This window comes from Ovis canadensis, chromosome 19 (genome assembly GCF_042477335.2).
Source record: "Ovis canadensis isolate MfBH-ARS-UI-01 breed Bighorn chromosome 19, ARS-UI_OviCan_v2, whole genome shotgun sequence".
Lineage (NCBI taxonomy): Eukaryota > Metazoa > Chordata > Mammalia > Artiodactyla > Bovidae > Ovis > Ovis canadensis.
Genome location: NC_091263.1, coordinates 51,738,774 through 51,756,619, shown reverse-complemented (window position 1 = coordinate 51,756,619; position 17,846 = coordinate 51,738,774). Strand labels below are relative to the sequence as shown.

Genomic DNA, 17,846 nt, shown 5'->3' with positions numbered 1-17,846 from the left:
GTAATGTTTCTAAGGAGTAGAAATGTACATGAGGACAAGTAGCAGTGTCTATAACATTGAGGAATCACAAAAGAATCATACATAGATATCTTTTATTTTCTTGAAATACATAACCATACATTCCTTTCTAGTGGGCAAGGGCGGAGAAGGCAATGGCAACCCACTCCAGTACTCTTGCCTGGCAAATCCCATGGATGGAAGAGCCTGGTAGGCTGCAGTCCGTGGGGTCACTAAGAATCGGACATGACTGAGCAACTTCACTTTCACTTTCATGTACTGGAGAAGGAAATGGCAACCCACTCCAGTGTTCCTGCCTGGAGAGTTCCAGGGATGGCAGAGCCTGGTGGGCTGCTGTCTATGGGGTCGTGAGAGTTGGACACTGCAGCAGCAATGGGCAAGGGAATTTAGCTTATGGACTTACAGATCCAGCACCATAACACATACCTTCAGTTCCCAGAGCAGGTTTTCTCTTATCTGGGTTGGGTTTTTTTTTTTTTTTTTTTTCGGTGGCGTTATTTGTTGCTTGTTTTTTGAGGTGTTTTTTTAAAGTAGTGTCAGAACTTAAAAGATGCTGTCAAGAAAATCTAAGTCATTTTACAATTTCTGCCTCTTCCCCAATATTTTTAAATTGTTTCAGGTCATTTCCAAGCACTCAGCTTAATTTTCATAGAAATAACTCTTCTTTCTTTTCACATTCATATGTCATGGGTTTATGTAGGTAACTTAACTATAGCAGCAGGTGTAACTGGCAATAAGTAGTGTAAGGAACAAACAAATTCACACTTGGCATATATATGATTCTACAACACCACAACTAAAGCAAGCAGAAGAGTGAGAGCATCCTGAAAAGGGGATGCTTATCAGGCAAGCGGACTGAGTGAAAAATTTCTGTTCTCTCTCCTAAATTTCTTCTTGTCCAAATCTCTTCAGTTGATTATCTGAGCAGGAAAACCCTAGCAATACTATCACCGTGTATTAACAATGGGGGGGAGAGAGAAGGGCTTCCTATTCTATAATCTCCCTCAATATACAGATGAGGGAAACTGAGGTCCAGAGAAGTCAAGTTTGCAAACATCAGATATGTACAAGCACTTCCCAAAGGCACCTGCTGCCTCCAAAAACTTTTCACTGCTTCTCACTGGGGAAGAATAGCATTGGCATTCCAGGCAGGACTACCTGCATTGTGATGGTACAATCTCACAGACCACGAAAGAATTTACATCTCAGTCCCCAGGCCTCTAAAGGCCATAGGCAACACTCCCAAGTCATCATGACAAGAAAAGAGAAAGGTACCCATTAGCGGTGAAATGCCCACATCCCTAGACACAGAGGTTATTTCTGATGTTGCGGATTTGGTCGTCTTTTACTTGCTCTTTCTCGTCATCTCTTGGATCACACTAGCACAGCTATGGGTCTTGTTCATACCCATAGACAACTCCAAATCCTAAGGAATCTTAAAAGGTCTTTTAATCTTCTTGATAGAAGCCAACAAAGCTTGGCCCAAAACATAAGTATGCACACTGTTTTAATACTTCTTAGGAAGAGATGCTATAGTTAATTGAACAAAGACATCACAAACATTTTCTAAGAGCTACTCATACTAGACTCACAAATAAATGGAAACATAAGAACATTACTATGAAAACAAATTATACCTTCTCAAACACCTGCCTAATGAGATCAGTTGCCCAATTTTCTAATGAATCATTTCACAGTTTTATTAGCACTGTTTTCATATCTTAAAAAACTAGGCCTCTGTCTTTATCCTATCTGTTCCAAATTTTTCTTTCAATTTTGTTTTGACAATTTTTAAATTATTTCATGTCAAAATAACGCATCTTCCTTTACAACATCTGGGATTCCTATCATCCATCCATTTATTCATTCAGCCAACAAATTCTGGTAGGTTTTTTGCTGTGCACTAGGTATTTTTCTGGGTATTAGAGACTTGAACAAAGGAAACATGGAATATCCTCATGAAGTTTAAATTCTTATGGAGCTAAGATAACTTAATCCTAGGGTGAGAACAAAAGCCAGATAATCTATTAAAAGTATAATGTCAGGTAGTAATAAGTGCTCTGAAAAAACAAAGAGTTAAGACGAAGGGAAAAGGGAGGGATCTGAACACAATTTGAAGATGATCACAGAACACAACCGTTCAGGAAGAGAGATCTGGAGGGAAGCAAGGGAAAAAAACTGATGGGTATGTAGGTGGCTGGTCCTGGGGGATGTCCCGGCAAGGGCAGATGCCCTGAGGTGAAACTATGCCTGTGTTTGGGGACCAGCAGGTGGTCAGCATTGCAAGAGGGGAGGGAGTAAGAGAAAAAGGAAGAAGGAATATTTGAATTTAGATATGCTTTTCACTTTCCCAATTTGTAAAAGCATTTTTCCATAATCAAATTTAAATGTTCTTTACATTGAAAAGTTTTGGATTAATCTTTTCATTCCACATGAAAAGCTGCTTGTCCTAGCACCATTTATTGAATTTTTCCCCACTGCTTTTAAATACATATCACCTTTATCATAGATCATCATCTTACAACACCTGAGTTGATTTGGGGAGATATCTGAGTTTGTCATAAAAAATCAATTTCTGCTCTAGTAACGTACAGTTTTCCTTTCTGTCACTTTACAATGTATTTTACTATCTGGTTGGGCTCAGTTCAGTTTAGTTCAGTCACTCAGTCGTGTCCAAGTCTTTGCGACCCCATGAATCACAGCACGCCAGGCCTCTCTGTCCATCACCACCTCCTAGAGTTCACTCAAACTCACATCCGTCGAGTCGGTGATGCCATCCAGCCATATCATCCTCTGTCGTCCCCTTCTCCTCCTGCCCCCAATCCCTCCCAGCATCAGAATCTTTTCCAATGAGTCAACTCTTTGCATGAGGTGGCTAAAGTACTGGAGTTTCAGCTTTAGCATCATTCCTTCCAAAGAACACCCAGGGCTGATCTTCAAAATGGCCTGGTTGGATCTCCCTGCAGTCCAAGGGACTCTCAAGAGTCTTCTCCAACACCACAGTTCAAAAGCATCAATTCTTTGGCGCTCAGCTTTCTTCACAATCCAGCTCTCACATCCATACGTGACCACCGGAAAAACCATAGCCTTGACTAGACGGACCCTTGTTGGCAAAGTAACATCTCTGCTTTTTAATATGCTATCTAGGTTGTCTGGTTGGGCTAGAACATTTCATTAATCTTTAGTCATCTTCATGGATACCAGACCTTGGCTGGTTCTACTTTCCAGCTGACAAAAGATCTCAAAAACCACTTTATTAACTTTATTAAATTTCATGGCCTCTACATGACAGGAAAGAAGAAGAAACTAAGATTATACTCAAGCTTTTGTGGGGGTAGGGCCTTCTTTCCAAACTAAATTCCAAGTGCTCAACATCAATGCCAACCAGGTAATAGTAACCTACACTGTTTCTTTGTGATAAGAAAACGTATGGACTAGTAAACTGGACAGTCATTTAAATCATGTTTATCTGGTCTGATAAATGGATGTGACTATAAGTCCTGGAGAAGGGCTACAGTGTTGACCTGTGGTTCTCAAACTATTTGGACCAGTAGCAGCAACACCTAGTTTATTAGATGTGATTAGATATTCTAGGTGATTAGATATTCTAATCACCTGCTGATATCTAATGAATGAGAAACTCTGAGGAGTACCCTCTGGAGCAACCCTCCAGGCGATTCTGATGAATATTGAAGTGTGAAAACCACAGTTTAGAGTCTATAAGAATGGCATTGAAATATGTATACTATCATGTAAGAAACGAATCGCCAGTCCAGGTTCGATACAGGATGCTTGGGGCTGGTGCACTGGGATGACCCAGAGAGATGATATGGGGAGGGTGGTGGGAGGGGGGTTCAGGATTGGGAACTCATGTACACCCGTGGCAGATTCATGTCAATGTATGGCAAAACCAATACAGTATTATAAAGTAAAAAAATAAAATAATAAAATAAATTTAAAAAAAAAGAAGAATCCTCCAGAGCCAGGCACATATTGTGGGGTTTAAGAGTTCAAACTACAGTCAGGGTTGTAAGATCTAACCTTGGTTTGAGTACTCACTAGCTGCGTAACCTCGGGAAAAGTAACTCACCCTTGCAGCCTCTCAGCTTCCTTGTGAAAACAATGTGGATAGTGCTGTTTCTCTCAGAATGGGTCTCAAGAATTAAATAAGAAGACAAGAAACGTGCTTAGAATACAATATGCCCTAGCCCATTGTTAACGTTCCATTCATGATAGCTAACATGATGATAAAAAATCATAATCTGCTTTCAATTTATTTCACATAATTTATTCTGGAAAGCCTAGATCCATTCATGCTGGATTTGACAGAAATCAGGGAATGAGGGAGTACAATTAGTGTTATAATTTTCTTGATGGTATTTACAGAGATATGATGGGAAGCGGGGCTGAGTTGGGGGTACTGACTGAGGGAGGGGTAGGGGGAGTCATCTCAGGCAGGGTTTTATGGGGCTGATTTCTAGGAGGATGAAGAATTTCCTTTTCTAATGAAGCTCACTTTTTTTCCCCTTTGCAAGTGAATCAATTATATAGCCTAGACATTAATTAAAAGGTCCTAGGGCGAAAAGCGCTTCCCACAAATAACTGTCCGCAGACTACCAGTTCATTTCCTATACTCTCCCTGGCAAGGCCCAACAAAAGCTCAAAGAAGATGGATGGACTTCATAGGATGACCCGAGGGTCAGCTGATTCAGACAGCTGAATTCATCAATATGGGCAGCAAATTCCGTCTCAGAGAGCCATCCACGAAGAGCAGCTTGTACAGTCCCCTCCTGCTGCAGATATTTAACAGGCCCAGGAAAGACAAGTAAGGCATATCCCCACAAAGATGCCCCACAGTCAAGGACCAGCCCTCCCGTACCACTGTCGTTTCACAAAGAACACATTTAGAAAGCCCAAATTGGACATACTGCTTAAATAAGTTTTAAAATATATTAATTATATATCTAATATATGACTATATATTTAACTATATATATTAAATGTATATTATATATATATATGCTTTATTTCCATAATTATTACAATGGGTTGAATAGTGGTCCCTTCAAAGATCCACCCAAATCTCCAAATGTGATCTTATTTTGAAAAAGGTCTTTGTAGATGTAACTAAGTTGATGAGATCATCATGCCTAAATTCAATGACAAGTCCTTAAAAAGGGAAAAGGCCAGAAACACAGAGGAAGAGAAGGGAGCGATACTTCTGAAAGCCTCGAAGGCCAAGCACTGCCAAGAAGGTCCCCAGAAGCTAAGACAGCATGGATGGATTCCCCCTGAGAGCCTACACAGGGACCAATTGTGCCAACACCTTGACTTTGGACTTCCAGCCTTCACAACTGTGGGACCATAGACTGTGTTGTTTAAAGCCATCCAGTTTGTAGGCAATTGTTTTGGCAGCTTTAGAAAATGAATGCAACTAATAACACTCTACCATAAACAAACTAGACTAGAAAGAAATCACACCCTAAAGCTAAGAGATCTGTACTCAACCTTGTGTGATGAAGATAATGCTATTTTCTTAAAATAAATCATTTGATTTTGTTCAATTTTCCAAGCTGTCTGCACTGCATACTTATGTAACAATTGGATCAAAATGAATTATTTTAAGTACTATTTACTATTTTAAGTAAATATACCCGCCTGAAACTCTGCTCAGTGTTACGTGGTAGGCTGGATGGGAGGGGAATTTGGAGAAGAGATACACGTATGTGGACAACGGAGTCCCTCTACCGTCCACCTGAAACTATCACAACATTGTCAATCGACTTTACTCCAGCATAAAAGAAACAGTGAAAAAATAAACCTGCCATAAAATGCTATCACCGGGATTTTGTAAATTTAAAAAAGTTATCCAAAATCCCTAGCAGTTGGACAGAACTATTAATGGTTTGGTGTCCCAGAACCAAGGAAAACATATGATTGTGTCCTTCCCTACGGCTTCAAATAGTTCAGACTCAGGATGGTGGAGAGTCTCCCAGGTATCTATTGTCTCCAAATTCAGGTCTTCACAAAGATGACCGAGGCCTGTCGCTATAATTTCCAAACAACTCAGCAAGTCGCTATAGAAGCTCCGAAGACCAAGGCATCGAGGATGCAAATGACAGGAGCGCTCCTGGGTGCCCAAGCGCGAAACAAAAGACTTTGAGAAATTATATCGTTCGAATAATTGCATAGTGTCATTGAAGAAAGAAAACACCCGCATTCTTCTAATAAGGCCCCCAGAGGCCTAATTCCTCAGCATGCAAACGTGAAGGACCTGCTCTGGATGTTATATGTACACATAGTGAGTCAGCTTTAAAGAACTGTGAAGGCAGTTTCTGCATCACCAGGTAGTTTACCAAACCTAAACTCAAATAACACTCTCATTAAATGCCTTCTGACAGTCAGAGGTGCTTGGGTCTGTCTTGCAGCATGGTGTCAGACTTAGTAAAGCAATGAGGAACAGAAGTTCAAAAACACAGATCTGAAGACTGACTGGATGATCATCTTGCTTATTTTCAACTTGCTTTGACCTCAGACTGGCTGAGGGGAAGTACTGCCAACTACCTCCCTTGACTGAGCCCTTTGGTGGATGCTTCCTCTAGCAAACATGCAAATGGCATGTCTGAAGAATGCCCCCCACTGCCAGCTTTTACAAACTCCCCAGAGGCCCCAATTTGACACCAAAGCTATCAACAAGCCGAATGGAGCCCCCTTAAATGTATGCTGAACCGATTAGAAAATTGCAAGGAGCCTTTTACTGGACATTGCATTATAGTTAATGCAATTTCTCACCTTTCAGACACCCCAATAAGCTCAACACCACACCCTCTAATTTTATAGGAGTTCCACATTCAAGACCCCAGCCTCGAATAAGCCAACTAGCCTAGGGTTCTTCTGATATCTGACAACAGTCCGATGTCATCCCCAGGCCAGTGAGAATATAAGATTCTGTTTTTGCCAAGGTACTGTTTTATATTTAGACCATGGGAGTCAAATGACAGAGCTTAACACTCTTTGTTAAAGAATTTGTGATCTCAAGGCCTCAAGACCTGGTTTCAAACCTGACTCCACTACTTATTATTTACATAACCTAGGACATTTTACCTAGCTTCAGGGTTTTGTGTTTTTTCAGAGTTAAAAAGGAGTAGATAAAGGACATGCGTTAGAAAACTGTTCTGAGGATGACAAAAGGTGATACGTGAAAGAAACCTAGCACACAGCAGGTCCAGCCCAAGAAACCCTCCCGGGACAGGGAGGGTTTAGCTGCTTAGATGTCATGCTTAGCACAGACGTTGCCACCAAGTGGCACCTTTATCCCAATCTTCCATTCATAGCATCCTTCCAGCAGTACACATGCCTTTCTCACGTCTTCAAATCAGTGGTCACAACATCAGATGACTACCTGGCCAGCCAGGGATGTAACGGGTGATTCAGGCCAGGTAAGCAACAGAGAATGTTGGGGACTGCAGAAAAATTTCAACAGGTGTATTCTATCTAAAAGGAAGCAAGGAATATGAGTTGCCACAATTTGTCATTGTTTTCATTATTTTTTCTTTATTCCAGAGGAAACCTTTAGTCTAAATTTTCATCCAAAATATCAATAGTTGGCAAATAATCTCAATTTTAAATGCTGTGTAGTATCAGCAAGACATAGGTACAATGCAGATTTCTTCTCAGGAGTTTTCAGGGTATGATCTGGGTTCAGGTATTATGTAAATATCTGTATTTCTCATAGCTTAGAAAAGGGAGCTTCTGTTTAAGGGACTGGTGATTGTGTAAATGAAAGTGTTTAGCATGGCACACTGGGCACCAAGGGAAAAAAAATCATACTTATCAAGCAGGCTAGGGGAAAATGAACTAAGTATTATCTTGATTATGTGTGGTTTTTACTTTGAACATGAATTCTCAAGGGTGCCTGGCACAAAAAAAAGACCCTTTATAAATACTGACCCCAGGGGCAGAGTTTAAATGTTGTCTTCCTGTTGCAGACTACAACCTGTTTTTACAAACATCATATGCTCTTACAAACATCACAACTTCAAAGAGACTGTGAGGGTACAGGGTCCAATTCTTCTAATTTTATTTAACCTAAAGTGTAAATATCCCCAGGTGAGTGTGTAATGAGCCATATGAATCTGCTATTCCATCAGGAAGTCTAATTCCTTTAGATGCTAAATCGTCACATCAGAGGGGGACTTCACTCTCTCTCTCTTCTGAGTTAAGGCTCTACAACAACAATCATCACCTCCATTTTTAGCAAATGAATGACTGTGGCTCATGGTGGGGAAGTGCCTTGTTCTGTCATATAATCTACCATGTCAGAGCCATGAACCCAGGTCTTCTTGCTCCTTATCCAATGTGTTTCCATTAAGCCTTCTTCCAACCACAAAGGTATATGAAGCCTACACATCATGCCCAGTGAAGCACAACACATCCATTATCCCATTTAACACTCACAATAACCTCAGAAGATAACTTACAGTAACAAGCAATAGTATTCCCACACTGAGAAGACCAAGATGAGAAAACCAAGACAGGCTCAGAAAGGTTAAGTCACTTTGCTAAGGATACTCAGCTTATAAGAGGCAGAACCAAGACTACAGTTCCTACAAAGCATCTTCAAAGCCTGTCCCTTTAACCGCTCAGCTAGAATGGGCACCCAGAAGCTCTCACGAGCTTCACAGAAATTTTTATGACACTGCCTGGAAATACGTATTTCTTCCCAGAAATCAACCCCCATGGTTCTCCCATATACAACACAGGATCTTTTGATCCTTTTGATGTCAAAATGCTCAGTGATCTAGGAATCATTCCCTTTAGGAAATGTTCCCTCAGTTCATGGGGAATTCCCTCTGGGATATTCATTAATTACAGAGTTAAAGGATAATCTTCCAACTTTCTGAATCGAGAGACTGCAAAACAATTCATTAGATTTCCTTTATCCACCAACCTTCAACAGCAGAAGCATATGAATGGCGATCTTTCAATAGACTCTCAGTATCACTTTGAGGGTTAAGACAAGAATGTATTTTGAAAACAAGACGGTGACATCGATGCCACGTGCTCTCTCACTATTCATCAGGTATAAACTGCCACTCAGGGGATGAAACAAGGGTTAACTGCCAGGTTGCTCCATAAGCTGAGATGCGTCAAAGTTTCACCTTGGAGAAAAACACACAAATATAGTCCAATCTTTTAAATAATGGGGGTGAAAGTTGGCACCATCTTTTTAGAAGACCATTTGACAAGAGCTCCACATCAGCAAGTCATAGGACAAGAAGAACTACTGTCGTGTGCTATATGATAAAGAACAAGGGAAAACAGCTGAGGCAGCCATGACTCAAAGACATTTAATTCAATGATAACCCAATACTGGATTCTAAAAGCTAATAAATATATCAGATCTTTATGTCATTTATATATTGACATATAAAGATGTCCATGAAGTATTTCCAAGTATGAAAAAAAGCTATAAAAGATTATATGTAGAATGTAATTTTCTATAAGATCTTAATAAATAATACATTAAATTTATTAAATAATCTTAAATAATTTGAATGACCTGAGGAAATAAAACACCAAACCATAAACATCATATATCTCCAGCTGTAGGGTGAGTAAATAGTTTCTGTATAGAGCCAGTTAGAAAATACTGTATTGGCCAAAAAGTTCATTAAGGTTTTTCCATAACATTTTACAGAAAATCCTGAAAGAACTTTCTGGCTAACCTAATACTTTCAGCTCTGTGCACCATGAAGTGAAGTAGCTCAGTCGTGTCCGACTCTTTGCGACCCCATGGACTGTAGCCTACCGGGCTCCTCCATCCATGGGATTTTTCCAGGCAAGAATACTGGAGTGGGTTGCCATTTCCTTCTCCACTGTGCACCATGATGGCTGTCTCAACTATTCAATTCAGCTACTGTTAAAGCAGCCATGCTGTTATTTAGTCGCTGAGTTGTGTCCGACTCTTTCCAACCCCATGGACAGTAGCCCACCAGGATTCTCTGTTCATGGGATTTCCCAGGTAAGAATACTGGAGTGGATAGCCATTTCCTCCTCTAGGGGATCTTCCCGACCTGGGAGTTGAACCTGTGTCTCCTGCTTAGCAAGCAGATTCTTCACCACTGAGTTACCAGAGAAACCCAAAAGGAACCACAGATGAAACTAAATGAACAGGCATGCTGTGTCCCATTCAAACTTTATTTATGGACTTGAAACTGAAATTTCAAGTAAATTTTATGTGCCACAAAACGTAATTCTGATTCTCTTTCTGGCAACCATTTCAAAATGTGACGACTAGTCTTAGCTACAAGGCTATAACAAGACAGATAGCAGAATGATTTTGTCCTACTGGCTGTGATTTCCGGATTCCTGCCTTCGAAGGGAGGATTAAAGGTTTTCTTCTCTCTGCTATATATTCTTTATATGTGTGTGTGTACGTGTATGAATGTGTGATGTTTTAAATCTTCCTATAATAGCTATGTCTTATTTCAAAATCAGAGCTAAAGCAGCCACACTGGGATGACCTTATATATTTCCTCAAGAGAAAAACCTGTTGAGGTGGTTCAGGTTCTATCAGGCATGTTATCAAAGGCCCAAGACATATGCACGGTAAGACAACCAGCTTTCTTAGCTGTAAGGATCTTATGCACATGTACACATCTTATGCGAGCATGTCTTATGCACACGTACACACACATATGCACACGCATCCCACCTCCTTTTCCCCCACTTTTCTTGGCACATCAATTGACTGAGTGTTTTTCCTCCCCAAGCCAAAAAAAAACCAATCCAGTGGAAACCCATTTCTTAGCCAAATTACAACCCACTAAAGGAAAGCAGGCCGGCGTCTCCCCAAATTACGGCCCCAATCATCGATCAGCAAGATTACCAGGGCAACAAAGGAAAGACGCTGTTCGAGGCACAGTCTTGGCTGACCCAGTGAGCACTGCTTCGGGGGCGCGGTCGCTCAGAGTCCAGGCATCCTGCCTGGAAAGGCAGCCCTTGTCCCCAGACTAACCACTCTGCATAATTAAAATGACTTCACACGGCTACTACTGCTCTGGGCTTTCCATGTCAGCCGCTCATCAAAGTGCAACTCCAGGAGGCTTGTTCTGAAAGCCCGCCTTTTATTGAGAGAGTCAAATCTACATTTATCAGCAAAGCTGAAACGTTAAAGGGATTACAAGGAGCTTAGAATCCACTGGCGGTTCATTGATCTGGTCTCGCAAGCCTCATCTCCACATGCCCTTTAGAAATGGCTGTAGTCTGTTCCCTGGTTTTTGGTTGCCTTTCATTTTTTAGCACCATTCTCATCCAGGCTGAAGGGGACATTTCTTCCAGCCCTGAATCCAAAGGTTCTCGGAAATCTTTCTTCTAAAATTAAGAGAAGCTACTTGCATATTCCTCCACAAGTGGTATAGGAGAACATTTTCTATAAATGGACAGATAGTAAATGTTTTGGGCTTTATAAACTACACTCTCGCAAATACTCAACTCTATCATTGTAGCTCAAAAACAGCCACAGACAATACATTAACACATGGGAGTGACTTTGTTCAGATAACAATTTATGGGCACTGAAATCTGATTTTCAAAGAATCTGCATACGTCATGAAATAGCATTCTTTTTTTCCCTAACCATTAAAAGATGTTAAAACCATGCATGACTTCTGAGTCATACAAAATAGGCAAAGAGTCTGATATGGCCAGCAGGACCATGCTGAGTATGGTCCTGTTCAGAGTATGGTCCTTGGACCAGCAGCATCAGCATCACCCAGGAGCTTGTTGAAAAATGCATCTTAGTTCCTCACCCTGGAGCCTACTGAATCAGAATCTGCATTTGGACAGGATCCCCTGGTGATTCACATGCCAGCCAAGTCTGAGAAGTCCTAGTCCAGAACACAGAATTTTGAAGTCAGAGATGGTTGGAATAGCACTGACTGGGGACTGCAGAACCTTAGGCAAGCTGTGAAACCTGAGACTCACTTTCCTTATATATTAGAAGGGGTATAAATAATTGCACCCGGCTCCAAGGACTGTTACAGGTGAAAGACTGGAAGGATGGGAAAATAGGTCCCCAAAAGCAACTAGAATGTTGGTGACCACAATGAGCCAAGATTACACCCACCTAATGGAGACCGCTTATGTGTTGCCAGTTACTGCCACACAGGAAAGTCGGCCCCATCTTACCAAAGCTTGGGATTCCTCAACAGAAGCTGGAAACCTGGCTGTTAATATTAGAAAAAGTCCCCCGTTTAATGCACTGTGCAGACCAAACAGAACCCACCTGCAGGCTGGGTATGAGCTGAGGGCCTCTAGTCTGTGACCTCTTCCTTAGAATAGAGAAGTCACCAGGGCAGACAGTCACAGAGAAAGCAGGCTGGCTGTTAAGAGCCAAATCCGAGCTTCATTCTTGGTAGCCAGGAGACCTTGGGCCAATGATGGAACCACTCTGGGCCTTAGTCTCCTCGTCAAGGAAGCATCACATCTACCTCACAGGCTTTGGTGAGGAAGTGACAGAAATGTATGCACAAACAGGGAGACACACTTTTGCACAGAGTAAGCATACAGCCTGGTCACTGCTGACGTTGCTTTGGTATCACTATTACTATCTCTATTCCTCCGTGCCTAGGCATTCAAAGGGCATATCTTCACTGTCGAACTGGCTATTTCCCCCTCTCTGCTCAAACTAGGTACAAACAAGCAAGCCCAATTAAGCCCCACTCGGAGAGCTGTCTCATGGCAGAGTACACTAAGTGCCTAGTTATTAATGATTTTCTCCTGGCCACAGTCCACGAAGATGCCTTAATCTTCCCCTTAATGAGAACTCCTTCAGCAGCCCTGTCCCTGTGGGATTTGCTCTGGGCTGCCGTGAGGGGCTGCTTTTTATTTTTTCAGGGGGGCAGGTCACCTGCAGGGACCAGTGTACACCTTTGCTCCCCAACTGCCCTATGTCGGGTGGAAGAGGGCGCTTTGGTTGACAGTTACAAACATTCTCTTCTCCAAGGCCTAGAAATTCTGTGGTTTTCTATCCAGTTTTTCTTTTTTTTTTTAAGAATCCTAAAAATCCCCTCATTTGCCACCAAATGGTGTGGGTGACACTATAATTGATAAAGGAGTATGATCCCTCAGGAAAATCTCCATAAAATGTAACAGACTTTCACAGAACCTGAGGCAACTTTATCACATGCAGGAGCCCCAGAGGGCAGAGAGAGAGCTGGGGTAAGCAGTGCCAGGTGCTGTAATTCAGCTTTCTGCAATCTTTATCCTGCACATGAATCAGCTGGGGACCCGGTTAAGGCCTGAAGCCAGATTCACTAAGTCCAGGGCAGGGCCCGAGATTCAGCATTTCTAACAAGCTCCCACGAGATGCGGGCACTGGCGGTTCCTGCCCCAGGCTGAATCAACAGGACCCTCCTCCTTTGCTTCATCTCAGTGTCTGTGCAAATGTCAGCTCCTCAGAGAGTCCTCTCCAGACCACCTTATCTAAAATGTAATTATTTGCTGAACAAGGGCAGGAACCCTGTCTGCCCTGTTAGCTGTATCCCCAGCACCTGTCGAGAGCCTGGCACAAAGCAGGCCCTCAAATATTTGTTCAGAGGTGAGATCCCAGCGTGAGAGCTGAAGAAAATGAAATTCAGGGAGCCTGAGTCTTCTGCCCAAGGTCACACAGCTAGGCAAAACCAGAGCAAGGCCACAGCACAGCTCCCTCCGGACTTCAAAGCCCCAGCAAGCCAGAAAGGGAAGCAAAGTTTGTTTGCAACCCGCTTCCTCCCTAGAACTTCGGTGTCGGAAGGCAGGAACACAAGTCTGTTCTGCTTGATGGAGACGCCTGCTGTGTGGATAATGCCGGGGAGGGGGACCATGTGGAAGCCAAAAGAACAGATGAAGTCCAGGAATGACAGTGTTTAGGGTGTTGTGGTGCTTTGCAAAAGGCAAATTCACTCTCCATGAAACACACCAAAGGCAGTCTTTCTGCTTTGTGTCAGGCCTTTCCTCCTATCCGACGTGACTGTCTCTCCCAGGAGCTCAGAGGTCTCCCAAGGCAGAGCACTGGAAAAGGAGCATGCCAGGGATTCTTCACTGGCAAAAAAGAATCTTGTGCCATAACCCAGAAACGGTTCTCCCTCTTCTCCAAAAGGTCACCCAAGAGCATGAGGGAAAAGGAAGGGGCAAAAAGCAAGAAGCTGTTTCCTTTCCAGCCATGAATGGAAATGCCATAAAAACCCCATTCATGGAAGCTTTCGGCTGCTAGTGGGGAAACTACTTGGGCATGAAAACCCATCCCAGCCTCATGAAAGGCTCTCTTTCCAAAAGTAAGGCTCCATAATGGGCTGAAAATAAAACACTTGTTTTCCCCTCACTGAACCAGCTGGGTTAACATTGCTGAAGGTTCTGCAAGACGCAGAGGCCCTGACAATCTGGAGTGACCAGCAGATCCCACAGCCTCTAGTGAGCTCGTTATGCTTGCTCCCAGGCACTAGCTGAGAGGAAACTCAAAATAACTGACAGAAGTAGCTAATATTTATCATGCGCCTGGTAGGGGGAAAAAATGTGTTTTCAATATCTGGCTTAATCCCTACAATAAAGCTGTGAGGAAAGTACCATTATGATGCCCATTTAACGGGATAGGAAAACTGAGACCTAGGGAGAATGACCGGCTAGAGGTCAGACTGGAAGCAGGGGACTCTGGCCACACCCCTACACTGTACCCCTGCCCTACAGGCCTCTGATCAGAAGTTGCCCTAAAGGCTCCAGAGTAGGGGAGAAGCCAGAAATCGCTCTCCTGTTCATCACTCTGCCTGCCCACCCTAAGTGGAGCAAAGGATGGATCAAACAGGAAGTGATCAGTAGCGCTGTCACACTGGATGTGCCTGACAAAACCAGGCTTCCACATGTATTCCCACATATCGCCCCTTTCACATTTGGGACACACCAGGGGCCAGTCCAGAGCCACCTACTGGGACTACAACATCAGCGGGACTGATGGATGCCTACGTCTGCCCTTTTCATATTTATAAGGTCACCCGGCCTTGCATCCGACACAGAAGTTATTAAATGCTCGGGAGCCATAAGGGCTGCGCTCAGTGCCCTGAAACAAAGGCAAAGAGGCTGCCAGCCCATCAGAGGCAAGAACAAAAGCATTTAATTTCTGAAGGAGCCGGCTGGGAGCTTCTTTAGAACTGGGTGCCCAGCACACATGACCAACTGGGAATGAACAGTGGGGGGAAAAAAAATCAAAGCAGGCTTTCTCCCTAGTATCCAGAAACAGCCTTCTTCAAAGGGGCATGGGGAGTGAGGGGGGGTGAGGGGGTGAGGGAGGAAGATGCATTAAGCAAAGAGAGAATGGGTTACAACACTGAAGAATTCTGTCCTGTCCCCAGTTTTGCCTTTTCATGAAGTTGCCAAGAAGAACCTCTCTCTTCTCTTTGTATTACCAAACAGAGCCTGTCAGCCTGCACCCTAACTTTTCCCAGCCAGAGCCTCAGCAGCCAGATGTACTGGGAGGGCACCCAGATTCCTTGTCCCCCAAACATAATCATTCCAATCCAGGCTGGGGCTGCCTGGAAGTCAACATTCACGGCACATTAATAAGAAACATCTGGCCACCGAAGAGGGTTGACACAGCACAGGCGGGCAGTGGTGGGTTTGCGGTTAGGACCCAGAGTTACAGAGGCTGAATTAAAAACACAATTGGAAAACACCAGCTAGTCCCAGGAATCCTACATATGCAGTACTGTGGCACTTGGAAAAACTGTCCTGCCTAAGTCGAATCATTTGGTAGAGTGACTTAGACTCACAGAGAGTGGTTCCCTCTCACATCAGGGAAATGCAGCCAGAGCCGGGCCCTCCTGCATCCACAGTGTCTGGCCACCACTTCCACCTTCAATATTTGTAGCAGATGTAGTCCCTCTCTTAAAGGAACAGCCTTTGCATTCTTTCCATGTGACTTCAAGTGCATTTAAAAGGCGAAAAATGCACGTGAGTGCATATAGACATGTATGTGGATTTATCTGTGTAGCTTCCCCCTGCAGTGGTGCTGTCTCCAGGAATCCCACATAAGGGGTCCTACCTCCATTTATGCAAGGCAAACCCCGGGCACTGGTCACCACAGGCGTTACATGGCTGGCCTCTCTCGATCCGCCCCAGTCCGGTCAACTTCAAAACAAAAAGACAACACAAGCATGTTTCCACCACCGGGCTTCCTCCAGAGCCCCACTTGTGTCCCAGGCAGGACAGCCTGCCTTTCTCACCCCACCTCCTCTGATTCTACTTCAAAGCTCCTCTTGGAGTTGGGGATTTAGGGCAGGCGCTGCAGGGCCCCAGGGGTGGTCTCCCGCCTGGGGATGGCTGTGCGGACCCAGTTCGGGCTGCCTCTGGCGTGGACACCAAGCCACTAAGAAATGGCCCTGGCTGGGGCTTTGTCTCCCCCAGACACCTTGGTCACGGGTTTCTAAGAAACAAAAGCAAGACCTTTCTGCTCCCCGGAGTCCCCGAGAGGCGACCATTGCGTGCTCTCCTTGAACCAGGCTGATGCTCCCAAGAAGGGAGCAGAACGGGACATCCCCCCACCACCACCACCGCCAAACCGCCCCAAAGTCAGGTTCGCGGCTAGAGCTCCAAGAGGCTGGACGCTGGGGCTTGGGTACGGGGATTCCGACCTGCCTGGAGGGAAGGGGCAGAGGGGGCTTCCCTGGGTGCCTCCAGACTGTGACATTCAGGGTCACGGTTCCCAGCTCGGCTTTTCCCGGGATTGGGGATCCTCACTTAAAGCCTTCAGCCCCTACAAGCGCTCCCGCGCGCCCGGGCCGCACCCCCGCTAGCGGGGCCGGCTTACCTGGGGCCACAGGTGCGCGGCCGCGGGGCGGAGGGAGCCTGCACAGGGGCGCTCGAGGCTGGACGGGGCACCCGGAGACTGGCCCCGCTCGGGCGGGGGACACTCACCGAGCGGCTGGAGAGTCTTTTCCGGGAGCTCCGGCTGAACATGGCCGGGCGCCTCCTGCACGCAGCGCCGTCCGTTCGTCCGTCCGCACCGTGGCCGCGAGGGCGGGTCGCCTGGGCGGGCACCCTCAGCGGCCGGTGGCCTGTCTCCGCCTCGCTGCCCCCGGCTGGCTCCGCAGCGCACGCCTGGCCCTCCTCCCTCGCCCGCGCCTCTCGCCCTCCCGCCCGCAGGTCCCTCCCTCTCTCCCGGCATCCCCCCGCCCTCCCCGGGTTCGCCCCGCGGTCCACGGGCCCTTCCCATCCCTCCCGGCGCGCGCCCAGCTGTGCCTATTTTCTCCCCTTCCCGGCTTCCCGCCGGCCCACAGGGCCAACTCCCTTCCCTCACCTGGGCCCGCCTCCCCTCAAGGCTCTTCCCTCACCCTCGCCGCGGAGGTTAGGGGCAGGGGACACCTCCAGGTCCCTCTCCTGTAGCTGGGTTATGGGGGGGCGGCGGGGGGGGAAGAGGGGGCAGTTTTTAAAATTAAAACATAATTTCCCTACAGTAAAAATCACCCATCTTAGTGCAGAGTTCTGGCAGTTTTGATTAATTCACACAGACTTCCAACCACCAGCATAATCAAGATACAGAACAGTCCCATTACCCCCAAAATGGACTATTTTAAAAGTTTGTAACTTACATATAATCCACTTCGTATTTACTAAGTTGGTAGAGGAGGAGAAGGATGAAAAATGGTCCTATCTACTTCTACCCTTATTAAGTAATCACAGACAGGGCAAGCTTGAAACCCCAGGGCCCATGTGCTCATTCTCTTGCTAGCTAACCTTCTTCCTGAATTCTTTTTGCTTGTCCCCTTACTGCTACTGCTGCTGCTGCTAAGTCGCTT

The 17,846-nt window shown here is 44.9% G+C and overlaps 1 protein-coding gene across 2 annotated transcripts in view; it reads right to left on the bottom strand.

Annotated features, from left to right (window-relative positions):
• Window positions 1-17,128, bottom strand: part of PRICKLE2 (prickle planar cell polarity protein 2) — a 352,734-nt gene extending 335,606 nt beyond the window's left edge. Inside the window, exons 1-2 of one of the 2 annotated variants that reach the window (XM_069562275.1) lie at window positions 16,966-17,128; window positions 16,094-16,179 (exon numbers count right to left, since the gene is read on the bottom strand). In XM_069562275.1, the coding sequence (XP_069418376.1) occupies window positions 16,094-16,179; window positions 16,966-17,007 (128 nt within the window). In that variant the 5' untranslated portion in view covers window positions 17,008-17,128. Of the gene's footprint in view, window positions 1-16,093; window positions 16,180-16,858; window positions 16,938-16,965 lie in introns of those variants that run through there. The other variant, XM_069562276.1, reaches the window with a different exon arrangement.
• Window positions 17,129-17,846: the final 718 nt, after the last annotated feature.